The sequence below is a fragment of the Molossus molossus genome, unplaced genomic scaffold, assembly GCF_014108415.1.
Source record: "Molossus molossus isolate mMolMol1 unplaced genomic scaffold, mMolMol1.p scaffold_m16_p_12, whole genome shotgun sequence".
Lineage (NCBI taxonomy): Eukaryota > Metazoa > Chordata > Mammalia > Chiroptera > Molossidae > Molossus > Molossus molossus.
Genome location: NW_023425347.1, coordinates 2,011,506 through 2,026,459, shown reverse-complemented (window position 1 = coordinate 2,026,459; position 14,954 = coordinate 2,011,506). Strand labels below are relative to the sequence as shown.

The following is a 14,954-nucleotide window of genomic DNA, read 5'->3' as shown; positions in this document are numbered from 1 at the left end:
GAAACAGATTTCCTAAAGACCGTTCAAGTAAGGAGAAGGGAACATACAGACTGGGAAACATTTTACAACTGAAGAGGAGAGAAAGATCATTTGCCAAATTGTCCCATCTCACCAGGGATCAAAAAGACAATACTATCAGACTTCTCTTTCTTTGTCTTTCTCTCTCTGCCTCTCCCTCCCTCTTTTCTTCTCCTTTCCTCCTTCCTTCTTCCTTTTTTTTTTTTTCTAAAAAAGCATAGCAAGAAAGAGAAGAAAATACATTACACACACGTATAATGGCTAATGGTAATCTAACGGGACACCTCATTCTTCCCCTCCTTTCCTTTCTTCTCCTTTCTCCTTCCTTTCTTTTTTAAATAAAAAATTTTTTTTGTTAATCCTCACCTGAGGGTATTTTCCCCTTGACTCTTAGATAGAGTGGAAGTAAGGGAGAGAGGGAGAGAGAGAAACATTGATGTGAGAGAGACATCAGTTGGTTGCCTCCCCTACAACCCTGACCAAGGCTGAGAATCAAACCCGAGAACCTTTGGTCCTCAGGCCAACCACTGAGCCAAACCAGCCAGGGTTCCCTTCTTTTCCTAATGTTGTGTTATGGAAAATTTCAAACACAGAGAGAGTAGAAAGGTACGATGATGAACTTCTGTGTGCCCACCACCCAGCTATAACTTCTGTTTTGCCACTGGCAGTGTTTCACCTATTCCTCTAATCTACCAACATTTAATTTTACTAGAACATTTAAAAGTGAGTTTTCTCTTTTTAGAAGGCCGCCAACCCAATTGGATTAGGGGCCCACCGTTATGACCTCATTTAAGCTCAATTATCTATCTTCTAACGGTCTTATCTCCAAACAGTCACATTGGGGGTTAGGGTTCCAACATAGGAATTTTGAGTGCACACAATTCAGTCATAGGGCCACCCTAGACCCAGACATGGAGCCACGGACCCGATGCCCCACCCGCGGTGAGGGCCCTGTGTTCGGCCCGGGCCTGGGGTTCTCGGTTCCCGCAGCCTGGCCTGTCCCCACCTGGCTCCCACGCCCAGGTCGGCGGGGACCCTGGCGGCCGGCCCACCGCTCCGCAGCGCAGCGCACAGCCGGGGGCCGCGCAGCACCTGTCCGGTAAGGAAATGCCCACAAGGGAGGAATCTTTGCAGGGGGTCTTAATGATCGCCAACCACCACACACCGCAGCCCTCCAACAACGTCTCCAGCCCCTCTCCCTGCAGGCTGCGGTGCGGGAGGCCGGTTCCGACGGACCGAGCCGGGTCCGGCGCGGCAGGAACAGCTCTCCGAGGTTTTACCTCCAGATCTCCCGCGATCCGGGGCCAGCGCGGGGATCTCCGCAAAGGGGGAGGGGCGTCTACAGCCACCTTCCTACTGGTAAAAGGGCAGGAGGGGGCCCCAGCGGCTCAGCACCGGGACCTTGGCCGCGCGGTGCCCGGGGCACAGGCAGCCGGGCAGCAGGAGGTAGCCGGTGGCCTCCTCCGCCGCCGGCTGCTGCGCGGGCTCCCGCAGGCACGGGAAGGCGGCGCTGGCGGGGGGCAGCGCGCGGTGCCCGGGGCACAGGCAGCCGGGCAGCAGGAGGTAGCCGGTGCCCTCCTCCGCCGCCGGCTGCTGCGCGGGCTCCCGCAGGCACGGGAAGGCGGCGCTGGCGGGGGGCAGCGCGCGGGGCACGGGGCGCCCCGCAGGGCCGCAGGTGAACCCGAGCTCTTCCTTCTCCGTGCCCCCGTGGTCCAGCGACGGGAAGAAGCCGGGCTGTCCCAGGTCTCTGGCATTCATGTAGGGTCTTTTGAAGGCCGGGTATCCGTCCTTTAACTTGGGGTTGGGGCTGGGGATGAGCGTATAAAATTCTTTTTCCCTGAGTTGGGTGTCCAGCTTCACTTGCTGTGGGAACAAATCACACGTGAGGGGGGAGCTGAGAGGGGAGGACGGCCTGGCTTCGGGGAGGTCCCCGAGTCAACGCGCTGGCGCGGACGATTTACATTCGTGAGTGAGTGGGAATCTATGTAACAGAGGGGATGCGGAAATACTACGGAAGGGTTAACAGTGAAAAGTCTTCCCCACCATCCAGTCTCCAGAGGCAAACACTGCATCTTTTGAGAAATATTATCTGTACATATAAACATGTGTGTGTATATCCACACCTCTGGTTTGTACATAAACAAGTCATATTGTAATTGAATTCTGCACTTTGATTCCACCAAATAATGTATCTCAGAAATTGTCCCACTTTGTTTCTGTGGATCTTATTATTGTTATTAGTGGAACGACCTCAGGATAGAAAAGGGTTTCTTTTATAGAACTGACAAATGAAAGATGTGCAGAATTTAAAGGACTCCCACAAATTAGTAAGAAAAAAACAAGCAATGGTCCCAAGACACAGACAGAGATTTCACAGAATAGTAAGTATTCATGAACAAGTGAAAAGATACTTGGGAAGTATTATTTCAAATTAACCAAACTGGTAAAAATTGTAGACGTCGGGTAATACCAAGCAGTGCAGGGTGACAAAGCCACAGGTGTGACTGTGCCAGGGAGGTGGACTGAGGGAAGCACTTGGAAACCTGGTGTCTCCTGTGGCAACCAAGTCCCCTCCCCGGAGGGGTGGCTGTCCCACGTGAGGCCGGGCCTCACCTTCAGTGCAGTACTGGGGGCAGGAGGGTAACAAACAGAGTAGGACCCTGGCGTCTGCCACAGGAGGAGCGTAGCGCTGTGGTGGCATGTGTGTGCAGTGTGTGCAGTGTATCTGCACAGCGGGCAGTGAAGCACATGCGTCATGTTCAGCAAGAAATGAAAGTCACGGAAGACTACAAATAATGGGAAAGTTCCTAAAAGGTGAGCCTAAACCACTTGTCTAGAAGTGTACGTACATACAGGGCAGAATGGCCTCTTCTTAAAAACACATATACACAGCTAGCCCCAAACTCTGCATGGTGGCTGTTCTGGAGGTGGGGCGGTGTGAGCTGGGGGCGCCCGGGGGCTCCGAGGTCCCCTGGCTGTTTGAGCAGCCTGGTCATGTTCATGGGTGTTTAGCAGCGCTATTAGCCCCATCAGGGTATGGTACTCACACTCCTGTGGATGCATGAGTGTACATTTCCAAACACACACACACACATGCAGAAAAGACCTCTTGCATCCTCAGGCTCAGATATCCTTCTCAGTAAGTGCTCCAGCGTACACACGCACAACAGAAATGAAATAACAGTGACTTCAGTGAGCAGCGAAATAGAAGACAATACTGAGGGACGTTTTACCTCTTGTGGCGTGACTCTGGAGTACTTGTGCTTCCCGTAGGGGTGGTAGTTGACCATGTAGGTGGTTTGGTATATGTCTAAATCCACAGGGACCTGCAGGGCAAGGGCGAATACAAAGTAAGAGATCTCATCTTGTTCTTCCTCTTCCAAGCGTTAGTGGCCTGGCATTCGGAGCCCTTGGTGAGCTGGCTTCCGCGGGCCTTCCCCGCCTCACCCTCTGGCTCCCCTCCGTGCCCTCGGTCCCCTGGACCCACCACTTCCTCTCCTCTGCGTCCATAGCACATTTCACACCCCTCACTGTGGCCCTGTCATGGTGCACTGTGGCTGATTTCACGAGTACCCTGGATCAGGACCTAACCCGAGGCCTCCCGCTGCCTCCAAGCCCAGCACACCAGGGTGCCTAAGAAATGCACACTGAATAAATACATGAAATGGTAAAACCTCCAGAAAATGGTAAATCTTAGCTTTCCTTTGCCCATTTACAACAACAAAAACATTCAGAGTCATGACTAAAGGGAGCCCAAAGAACCCAAGAGGAGGCAGTCACAGGGGACAGAAAGCCAGGGCACTCACCTGTCTGGGGTACACCACACCCGCCATAGCAGACAACCTGGGCACAGAACAGGTGGTTAGCCCTGCGGCTTCCACAGGCAGAGAAAGTGGCCGCTGCCCGCAAGGTTGTGCCAAGCAAGCACGACTGGCCCTGCCCGCCTCGCCCCACCTGTACATTATTCGTCCCCGGGGTTGGTGGTGGCAGTCTGGTGGACAGGGCCCCGGACAGGGGCCTGAGCAGGAGGCAGGGGAATCAGAGCCATGGAGACAGCACAGTCGCCCCTCAGGCAGGACAAGTGCCTGCTGGGACTGTTCACCGGCGCCTGGCGAGCAGATAGCCCAGGTTTGCAGCATTTGCCTGTGTCTGTGGGCACGTGCTCCTGCCATGCCTGTTTGAGCTGTGAAGCACCGTCACTGAGGCAGAGTTTTGCAGACGGCACACATAGGGCTCCCAGAGGCAGGAAGAGCTGAGTCAGCACACAAGGCCTCTGAGGCCAGGCTCTGAGCACCCAGCGGAAGCAAGCCCAGGGCTTGAGGCACCCCAATGCAGAAGCACAAACCCTGTTTTCTAGCAGGAATTGGGGGTGGCCAGTGGGAGACAGTGTGAGGCTCTGTATTCCAGCTGACCAATAGCATGTGTCTGTCCAACCTGCTTCTGTCCCCAGCCCTGAAGTCCTACGAGGAGGCCTTAGCCCCTGGGCACCGGGGAGCTCTCTGAGCTCACCCTAGCTTGTGTTCATGGGCCCCTCGGTTCTTGATTGGCCTTGCACTTTGTTCCCATGGGACACTGCCCTGAGCCCCCTCCACCCAGCGGGCTGTGGTTGCGGACCTCAGCTGGCTCACGTCCCTTCTTTTTGTGTGTAGACAGCTCCTCTCATGGGGCTGGGAACCCGTCTCAGTGCAAGGAGCACCTACGGGTCCTGCTGCCAAGGGGAAGGTGCTGCTCCTGTGGTTCCAACTGCATGTCCCCTGCTGCATGGGGAGGCCTGCCTGTTCCCTGCCACCCCTGCCTTTGAGGTGAACCCTGACCTACATGATGCAGGCTGTTTGGGTCACAGCCCCTGGTCATTGTGATTAGGCAACTGGCCAACCTCCTGCATGTCAGCTCCCCTGTCCCTGGCTCACCCTCTCTCACAGCAAGTCATTGGTGTCCTCGCACCCCTGAGCCAACATGGACCCTGGCGGCATCAGAAGGGACCCAGGAGGAGGGGCTTTCCACCATGTGCAGAATCAGTGTGTTCCAGGAAAGGGAGGCACAGGAACCCTGTATAAATGACGACATCTGCTGTATAGCATCGCCCCTGCAGGCCTCTGAAAGGCTGGCCACCCCTCTTCCACGGTCAGACTGCACCTCCTTCACACCCACAGGAGTGCCGCGAGGCACCCAGTAATTGGCAGCCTTGAAATGGAGCCAGCATCCCGGTGGGAATGTGAGCAACGCAACAGCTGTGGGAAGCCATTTGGCGGCTCCTTCTAAAGTTACACGTAGGGTTACGGCTCTCCCAGCTATGCCACCTCGGGGCACACGGCCTGAAGACAGAGCAGGGGCCTGAGGAGGTGCGCGCACGCCCGTGTGCACACTCCCAGCGGCCCAACGGCGGAAGCAGCCGTGTCCATGCGCAGATGGCGGATGGACACAACGTGGTGCGCACGGCCAACGCAAAATCATTCAGCCTTAAACAAGCATTGAAGTACTGACTCATGTGGCTACATAGACAAGCCATGAGGAACACAATGCTCAGTGAATATGCCAGCCGTAAAGGACAGCAGGGCCCAGCCCAGGTGAGGTTCGATCCCGAGTCGGGGTCGTGTGGGGGGCAACCTGCTGATGTGTCTCTCTCTCCCTCTCTCCAAAATTAATGAAAATACACGCTCAGGTGAGGATTTAAAAACACACACACACAAAAAAGGTTACGTCCAGCCGGTGTGGCTCAGTGGATGAGTGTCGACCAGGGACCAGGAGGTGGCCAGTTCGATTCCCAGTCAGGGCACGTGCCTGGGTTTCAGGCCTGATCCCCATTGAAGGTGTTCAGGAGGCAGCCAATTGATGTGTCTCTCTCATCCATGTTTCTGTCTCTCTCTCTCCCTCTGCCTTCCCCTCTCTCTCTAAAATCAATAAAGAAAGAAAGAAAGAAAAAAGGGTAAAATGAAGGAAGCATTTGAAAACTTGCTTCCCGGCAATTGCCAGTTTGGGTTCAAATAAACTCATAAAAATTCTCCCCAAATGGTAAATGTTAAGCTCTTTACGATGTTTTAAAGGCCACTCTGTTTAAGGGCCACCTTCTCCGTGAAGCTCCCCGTGGTCGCGCACCAGAGGTAGCACAGATTCCTTTCATCGCTCCAATCAATATGCACTGGGCCCTTGCTTTGTGTGGGGCCCGGTTCCGAACCTTATGGGTTCCGAACCTTGTGGGTTCAACAGTGACGGAAATCGGTGGGCCTCTTGGCTTGCCTGCAGCTCCCCTTCTGGCGAGAGCAAACTTCAGAGCAAGAGTTCTGTCTTAATGAAGTTACAGTATAACTGGGGACAAGGGTATTTCATAAATTATAACACAAGTGAGTCTTTAATTACAATTGTGACAGGTGCCATGAAAGACATATACGGGATGTGGGGGCCTGACCCAGCCTTGGGGGCTGATCTGGGAGGACTTGCCTCAATAGTGACGTTTTGACTCAGTTCTAAACGGGAAGGAGAATTCTCGGGGCTGTGTGACGCGGCGGAAGGGAGACTGTGGCGTGGGAGAGAGGGGCTCCCTGCCCCAGCACAGTGAGGCGGGAGGGGCCTCCAGTGAGGCCGGAGGGAGCGGGCTTTTTCTAGCGGGTTGACTGTGCTGAGAGTCCCGGGAAGCCCGGGAGGTGAGGCAGAGGCGGCCGCAGTGGGACTTGCATAGGGAAAGGCCCACTGTGCGTGGAGGGGGCGAGAGGGCGCAGGGGTGTGAGTGGGCAGGCCACCGGATGCCCACGGTGGCTGCGGCAGGCTGGAGGGGTGGCGGAGGATTTGGAGAACGTGGGAGGTATCGGAGATATCTGGAATGAGTCCCGGGTGCAGGGGGCCGCGCTGGGGGAGGAGCCACGGCGGGGAGTAAGACTTGGCTTTGCGTTGTGCAGCCTGTGTGGCTTCCAGTGGGCGAGGTGAGCTGGTCCGGGAAGGACACTCCGGACCTGTGCCACGTCCCGGAACGGCTGGCGCTGCAGCACTGGACGCTGACCAAGGTCTCCCCGCACTCAGGCAGGGGCCCCCACACGGGCTGCGCTAACGTGCAGTCACGGCAGCCTGAGTGGACAGGCCGAGGAGTAGAGGATCACAGGGCCCATGCACTAGGGCCTCTCAAGTACACGTGTTCGGAGCCCTCGCTGCGGCTGGATCTTTGCTGACTTTCGGCCTCAGAAGGAACGTGGCCGTGTCCACGCCGCGTCCTGCAGGAGCGGGACAGCCCGGCCAGGCCCTCTCCTCGGGCCTCGGCGCCTGTTTTCTCCCTGAGCACGGAACTGCTTCCTCCCTGCAGACAGCAACGTGGCTGTAAACCTGTGTAAGCCCGCGCGCCCACTGCGAAGCGCCACGCCGCACCGGCCACTTTCAGCTTGAGAGTGTGCTCCACGCTCTTTTCCGAATTGTGAGAGCGGGAAGCGGCTCATGTCCTTGCTGTCTCCCTGAGTAGCAGGCGAGGGCAGATCTACCGTTTATAAAGGGTGAGAAATAAACCAGAAAGCAAATCCTGCCTTTTATTTTGTTTTACTTTTTTGGGGTAAGTGACACAAGAGTTGGGTTCCAGTTGTACAGGTAAGATAACTGCGTAGTAGGAACGGAACGCGTGTACCTGTAAAATGGTTTGAGTGACGTGAACGCTAAAAAGCACACGGAAAAGACTGGACAGGACTCAGGTCGGTCAAGTGCAGCCCAGGGCACACCACAGGCTCTCTACAGGGTCCTCCCCTCCTTCCTCCACTGAGGACAGTCACCCCTAAATCTTTTTTTAATTGATAAAATAGTTGGTCCAGTACAAATCCACAGGGCTAGGGGGGAGAACCCGAGGAGAAAAGCATGGTCTGGTGTCCTGTGGGGACTGAATTACTGCGACCTGCATTCCTCCGAGACCCTGCTGGCTTTCTCTAGGGGGAAGCTGGGCCCCCCTTTCTGTCTATGCAAATTCAGCGTGTTAATATTGTTAAATCACAGGAGGAAATTCTTCTCCCAAACCAGAAGCCCTTGAGTTCCTCCAAGTTTATATTAAAGGGATTACAATCCATTTCCTTCCTAATACGCTAATGCGCCATGGGAAGCCCTCAGGCCAGGAATTAAGGCATTTACGCCTTTAATTAGGAGCAAACCTTCCCTTAGAGCCTGAAACACAAACAGGCGTCCACACTACAAAGGCCTCCTCCCAGGCCCTGGGGATATCGATCCCTCTCCTGGAGCCAGGAGCCTCCCAGGGTTTGGGTTTAGCAAATGTGGCCACCTTTCCCAAACCCTGTGCCTTAGCCGGAGGGCCCCCTGAGAAATGGAAACCCCTTCCCCTGAAGAACAAACAAACAAAACTAGCAGGGAGTTAATCAGTCAGCCTGGGTCACGGAGGCGGGCGGGGCTCTGGGGAAGCACCACCTGACCCTGATGGCCCACAGCCTCCTGCTCCAACCGGCCATCAGCTTGCAAGTGCCGGCTCTGAAAATCAAGACCTGTTTGTGTTTCAAAGGGGCTGTCTCCACACGGATGCGTCACCAGCCCCAAACACAGGGTCTGCCACTGCTTCCATATCAGGTTTGTGGGAAGTTGCTGGGTCACCCAGTTACGGGCTTCTCCACGAGCAGCCAGCGACCATCTGCTCCACAGTTCTCTGGGCTACATATCAATAACCAGGTTCCTGTCCTGGCCAGTGTGGCTCAGTGACTGGAGCATCAGCCCTCGGGCCAAAGGGTCACGGGTTCGATTCCTGGTCAAGGGCTAGTGCCTGGGTGGCAGGTTTGATCCCCAGCACTGATCAGGGTGCAGGCAGGAGGCAACCAATCGATGTGTCTCTCTCACATTGATGTTTCTCACTCTCCCCTCGCCCCTCCTTTCCTTACACTCTCTCGAAAAACCAGTGGAAAATATATCCTCCGCTGAGGATTAACAACAACAAATACTCACCCCGGATTTCTGCTGCCATCCTCTGTGTTAGACCCTCGGGGAGAAGGACCCAACCCGAGAATGTTCCTGTTAACAAGCTTCATTGGTGACCCTCCTGCAGGCGCAGGCAGGACAGTGGCTGGGCCACCCAGCTTCACAGAGGAGGGAGCTGCGTCCCAGAATCTCCCAGAGACTTGTGTGGACAGCAGGGCCCCGCCTGGGATGGGTGCAGCATGAGATGTACCCAGTACATGAGAAATGGTACCAAAGAGCTCATGAAAGTGTTAAACGAGAACAGTTGTTAAACTTTGCTGCCTTAGGTGAGCAAGGTGTGGGTGTCTGTGTGTGGAACTAGAAATGGTGTTGTTGGGGTGAATATGGAAGATGAAAAAACACAAGGCTCCTGCCATCTAGCACTTTACAAACCGGTGCGGGCGGAGGGAGGACGTGCCCAGATCAGATCGGGAAGCCCAGGCCAGAAGGCGCAGCAGAGGGCTGGCCGGCTGGGAGAGGGGCAGGAACAGAGGGCAGCTATGTGGGGATGAAGTCAGGTCTTCAGGGAATTGCCTCTCTTTGTCCAAACCTGGCCTGTTACTGAGGGTCAGCCACCGCTGACTGGCGGGACCACCTCTTGCCTCGCCTCTCTGACTGTTTATGACACCCCAGCAGGTGGTTGTCAATAACTGGTGCCATTTCCATGTCTTCATTGAGTTGTGCATTTTATTTTGCCCAAGTATTTGAACTGCCTTTGGATCTTCATCCCCCTGAGCTTGCGGACGAGGCCCGCCAGCCCCTCCGAGCTGCTCTCTGGGTGTTGGGGGTTTAAGGCCAGGCTGGGGGGCGCTGAAGACCCTCCGTGCCGGGCTAAGGAGCAGGACCCGCAGAGGGAAGCTGAGTGCCGAGGATGGTTCCTCACGTGAACTCAGCTCTGCCACTGACAAACCATCTGTCCCTGGGGGCCTCTGGTGTCTGCTCGGTTTCCTGGGATGAGGTGGGCCGGGAAGGACCGTCCCGCCGCCTTGGGCAATGCGGTGGACGCCCTGCTGGCACAGTGCGTGACGCACTGCTGCTCAGTAACCGGGAGCGAGTGGGGTGCGCCCCTCCGCAGACGGCGGTGGGAGGGGCTTGCGGAGACGTGCGGAGAGAGGGCAGCCCTGCAGCCAGCCACGCACCAGAGACCCGAGGGCGGGGCGCTGCGGTGAGGACACAGCACATCCGCTGCGCTGGCGCTGTCCAAACAGCCTCCCCACGACCCGCCACGCAGACCCTGCTTTCCTCCCCATCTGGTAAACCAGGCGCAGATAGGACAGCCAGTACGGGACAGAGACAGGATCCCGCCTCCGCCGCCTGGGGCCAGAGCGACCTCAAAGGCTGGGCCTCTGAGCCACTGGGGAGAAAGAAGCTGGGTTCTGAAGAGAGCAACCTAAACGCTGGAATTTGGGGACTAGTCATCTCAGACAATGTCCCGAGATGCCCTGAGAATGTGACAAGCGGGCCCTGATCTGGAGGCTGGCACCCCACCGCCCGGCCCTGGTGTTCTCCTGCTGAAGAAAAACAATTCCACACAACACCCCCATCAGACGGGACCACTGTGACCACAGTGGATCAGGACAGCAGCAAGACCCTCTGTGACTGTTTGAACAGACACAAAGCAAGAACATTGTGCAAGACACAAAAATGACCAAATAGCACCCTGTCCTGGCTGCTTCAGCTGCAGCTGCCGCCTCCTGCCCAAGGACAGGAACTCCAATGACCTGCTGTCCAGGGCAGCGTGTGATCAGAGCGGGTCCAGCTCCCCTGGGCCCTCCCCCAGACGCGCAAACCAGCCGGGCCCCATAATGAGCGCGTCCTGACGGCAGTTCTCACAGCTCCGTGGTCTCGTCCGTCTTTACAACTGGACGTAAACCCGCCGCGCTCAACCGCCGAGGGCTCTTGAGGGCCTTTGCGCTGAAGTCGCGGGCAGCTCATGGGAAAGCCCAGCGTCACAGGGCCCGGCCGTTTCTCAGCCAAGCCTCGTCCGGCTGTGCCATGCGGGGCCTCAGGCTCCTGAGACCGCCGTGGACTGCTTCGTTCCGGCATTTCTGTGGTCTCAGCAGGCAGGGGAAAGACGTCTCTGCCAACGTGTGAGTGAGAACCATGTCAACACCAAATTGTGAACAGTGGATTTCAACAATTTCTCAACAGCTGCTGGCGACACTGGTGACACCAGAGCACGTGGTCACGTCCAGCACCATGACTGGCGGGCTCAGACGGCAACTGTTCAATTCGGCGATTCTCAGAACCTTTAAAGTCGTCTGGATGGTCAGCGCCTGTCTGCCCCAAGGCCTGGAGAAGGAATGGAAAGTATAACCCGCAGGGTGTCTTTCTCCTAACAAACCTAAGATGCGCTCTTTGGTGCTCAGTAACTATGGTGATGGTTGTTGGCAACAACGGAGATTGTAATGGTGAAGCATCTATGCCCAATGTAATTAGGAAAAAAACTGTCCCTCAAGAACCTGCTTTGCCTGGCAGTCACTGCAGCGTATCAGCAGTGCTCATTGTGTCCCTTTGCTCTGTCAACTCTCCTAAATCTTTCAAATGCTTTTTGGGCCATGAGCCGGGGTCAGTAGTGGGTCGGGCCACTTAGATGTTGAAAGGGCAGGTGATCAGCAAGTCGAGGCCCCTGCCTGCCCTGGCTGGTAATCTGCCGGAGAATCTCCTTCAGCCTCAGGTGGAGGGAGCACCTTCCCCGGGACCCCCGCTGACAGACGGGCCAGTCACTGCGAGGTCAGCTCTCCTAGGCAAACATGGCGGTGGGGGCTTACAGCGACCTTTTCGGTCACAAACCCTTTTTGGATGACTTGGGGGGTCTTATGTGTAGTCCTTGGACCTCCGGGAGAGATTACCAAGAGCACAGAGTCCCGAGACCACACCTTCCTCATCAGATCAACGGGGAGGCTGGAGTCGGGTGTGGAACCCGCATGCAAAACCAGCTCTCATGGGCTTCTTCTGAGCCCCGAGGTCCCTCTCACGGGGCTTCTTCTGAGCCCTGAAATCCGGGGACAACCGAGGAAGACCTCACTGATATTTTGTCAACAGGCTGGTCCTTCAGGGTCCCATTATGACTGATTATATCTTTGTGTGACGCATTTTTGCCAGGACCCTGGTGTAAAAAATCACTAGAAATAAATTTAAAAAGCTTGATTGAAGTGGGCTCTTCTGTGTAATCTCCAGCAATAAAACCAAATCAACAGCATTAGGAAAAAAATAAGAAAACCTAAGACACATCGCGTAGGTACACACTGCTTAGACCAGTGAACCAGCATTTACTCAATAGCTCGGAGCTATACATGAGAATCAGTAAAAAAAATAACATCGATTTCTGAAGTCTGTGTCCCCTTGGTCTTCAGGACCGGGGGAAATGGATCAGTTTCCACGCTGACTGCCCGGGACGGGAGCCCTCTCTCCAGTCTGACAGCATGAATCTCATGGGAAGTACGGGGCCCACCCAAGGAGCCAAACGCCAATGCCACTAACAACCATAGAGATGGGACAAGTCCCCAAGTCCAGGCCAGGCTAACTCAGGGCACTGACTGGGCCAAAGCAGCAAAGCAGGGGGCAGTCGGCCCTGCCGTCCTGAGGCAACTTCTTCAAACCGTCCTTCAGTCAAACCGTGGTGGGAGTGAGGTCCTCACCGAACTGGGAAGGGCATCTTCCTCCTCGGGGTGCTCTGACCCTCCACGCAGCTATTTGCAGATCGCTCCCGTCAGCTGCTCCAGCACCCGGACACCTGTGTACACGTGTCCACACAGAGAAGACGCTGGACAAACGAGGATGTGACTGTTCTGTGCCCATTTCACACACTGGGGCAGATCCGAGTGATCTAGAGACAGTTTCCTGGGCCAAGGAATTGGCTCCCCGCCTCTTCCCACCGGAGCATAGAGGGACTTGTGAGCAGGCGGCCGGCACCTGGGACGCGTTCGGTCCACTGAGGACTGGCCGGGGCTCCTTGGAATGGACTCTGCCTCTGTCGCTCCCTAGGCCTGGCCATGGGCACCTTTCTCAAACACCCCCTTCCTGGAGTCCACGTCTGTTAAACGGGGCGTTGCTGGCACCTGCTCGGAGGTGCTTCCCTGCAGGGCAGGCCACGTGCAGCGTGTCCTCGCTCATGCCGCGGAACAGGTGGCGCCTGGCACGAGGGCCCGCGCTGCAGACACGGCAAGGACCCCGCGGCCTCCAGGCCACACGCTCCCACTGCCGGGTCCTGCTGGCGGACAGCCTGCCGAGTCCACAGCTCACGAAGTGCCGCGGCGTGTCAAACCTGGTCGGCGTCCGCACTCGGCCACCTGCCCTCCACACCGCCGCCGAATTCAGTTCCTGGCTCTGAGGACCGGCTCTGAGCTGCCCGGGCACCCCCACGTCAGAATCCAGTGCGAGCTGCCGCGGAGAAGGTCACGATGGCTGAGGCGTTGCCCACGCTAGCTGCGAAACGTGTATTGCACACGCCACTTACCCATTTTACGTGCCCAGCCTGAAACAGCCGATCATGCCCAGGTAGGGGCCTTGACGCTCACAGGAGGGCAAGGCCCTGCCATTCGTCCTCGGCGCTCCGCAGGGACCACAGCAGTCTGTGGGCATTCCTCTGAGCCGGACTCTGTTCTCAGGGCCCCCACGTACCCACTTCCCTTTCCCTACTCCCACTCCAGAGCCGGCTGCCATTGTCCTAGCCCGGTGAAGTCATTGCCCAAGTCACCCAACAGCATCAGAGCAAAAAGTGTGTTTTTTCTGTGCATGTCATCTTACATGTCATCAGCAACACTGTAAACCATTATTATTTTCTTCTATTTTTCACTGACAGCATTATGTCCAACTCATGGGTCAAAGCACAACTCGTGATCCCAAAACTCGATGGACTTACATTTAAAATTGAGGTGCTGCCCAGTCAGTGTGGTTCAGTGGCTGAGCGTTGACCCACGCACCAAGAGGTTGCCGGTTCAATCCCAGGTCAGGGCACATGCCCAGGTTGTGGGCCCGATCCCCAGTGGGGGGCATGCAGGAGGTGGCCAGTCGATGTTCTCTCTGATCGACATTTCTCTCTCTCTCTCCTCTCCTCTCTCTCTAAAATCAGTGGAGAAAAATCATTAAAATTGAAGTGCTCATTGATGAGCCATCATCCAAAGCCTATCAGCCGTCGTTCAGAACATTTCCCATTACTAGGTAACAACTCATTTGAAATGTTTTTAAAAGTTCAATATTTAAAGCAACAGCTACTGCCTACCAGCCACTTTTTTTTAAACTGACGAAAATCATGGACACTTTCTCCAGAAATGTGGATATGTACATGCACAAAACCGCACCTGCCCCGTTGAGTTCCGAGGCCCTGAGCCTGCTCCCGACCCAAGGATCAAGGTTGTTCTGTGATGTACAGACACGGACCCCGGGTGAAGCAAGTCTCCTCTGACTTGCGTTTTACACCCCACCCCTCTCTGTCCCCTCTGCAGGCCGCCACCACGCAGTCCCTCACAAACTCACCACGCTGTTTCTGGTCATCAGAGCTGTGTTTCCTCTTGTATGTTCTGTGTTTCAAATCAATGTGACCATAGCGAACCATCCGATCTCACAAAACATAAATTAAACAACATTTTGCTGCTTCATTTGGCTAAACAGATGCCACAGCTACAGCACAGACATTTCATTTTTCACCTGACCTTGCCCTGGAGCCAACTTCTGGATTTCTGCAGGATGTGGGCAGCCTGGCTGTTCCCCGGCTCCACCGGAGCCGTTGCAGGACAGCTGGGCGGCTGTGCCCTTGCTGGGGAGTGATCGGCTTGGTTCCCCAGGAGAACTACAGTTGTGACGCTGCGGTCGTCTGTCCTGGTTACTGTTTGCAGGGGACCTAGGATTTAAAAGCACCTCGCGCACATTTCACTTACAGCACAAGATCTAACTGGTGGTCTGAATTTAATGTAAAAGCACAACTTGCTGACTTGCATTAAAATAAGGGAGCTGCCCTGGCCGGCTTGGCTCAGCGGTTAGAGCGTCAGTCCGTGGTCCAGAGAGACTCGGGT

At 55.6% G+C, this 14,954-nt stretch overlaps 1 protein-coding gene across 1 annotated transcript; it reads right to left on the bottom strand.

Annotated features, from left to right (window-relative positions):
* Positions 1–1,371: 1,371 nt before the first annotated feature.
* Positions 1,372–3,851, bottom strand: TEX37 (testis expressed 37). The gene is made up of 4 exons (XM_036255107.1): positions 3,825–3,851; positions 3,252–3,344; positions 1,634–1,881; positions 1,372–1,528 (listed from the first exon to the last, which is right to left on the bottom strand). Exons 1-4 carry the CDS (start codon positions 3,849–3,851, stop codon positions 1,372–1,374), a joined length of 525 nt encoding a protein of 174 aa, XP_036111000.1.
* Positions 3,852–14,954: the final 11,103 nt, after the last annotated feature.

Excerpts from the sequence above, each read along its gene's own strand:
- TEX37 (XM_036255107.1), bottom strand. The coding sequence starts at position 3,851 with ATGGCGGGTGTGGTGTACCCCAGACAG. Across the intron at positions 1,882-3,251 it reads CCAGAGTCACGCCACAAGAG|CAAGTGAAGCTGGACACCCA; the intron begins GTAAAACGTCCC and ends TTGTTCCCACAG. Across the intron at positions 1,529-1,633 it reads CCCGCCAGCGCCGCCTTCCC|CGCCGCCTTCCCGTGCCTGC; the intron begins GTGCCTGCGGGA and ends GCCCCCCGCCAG.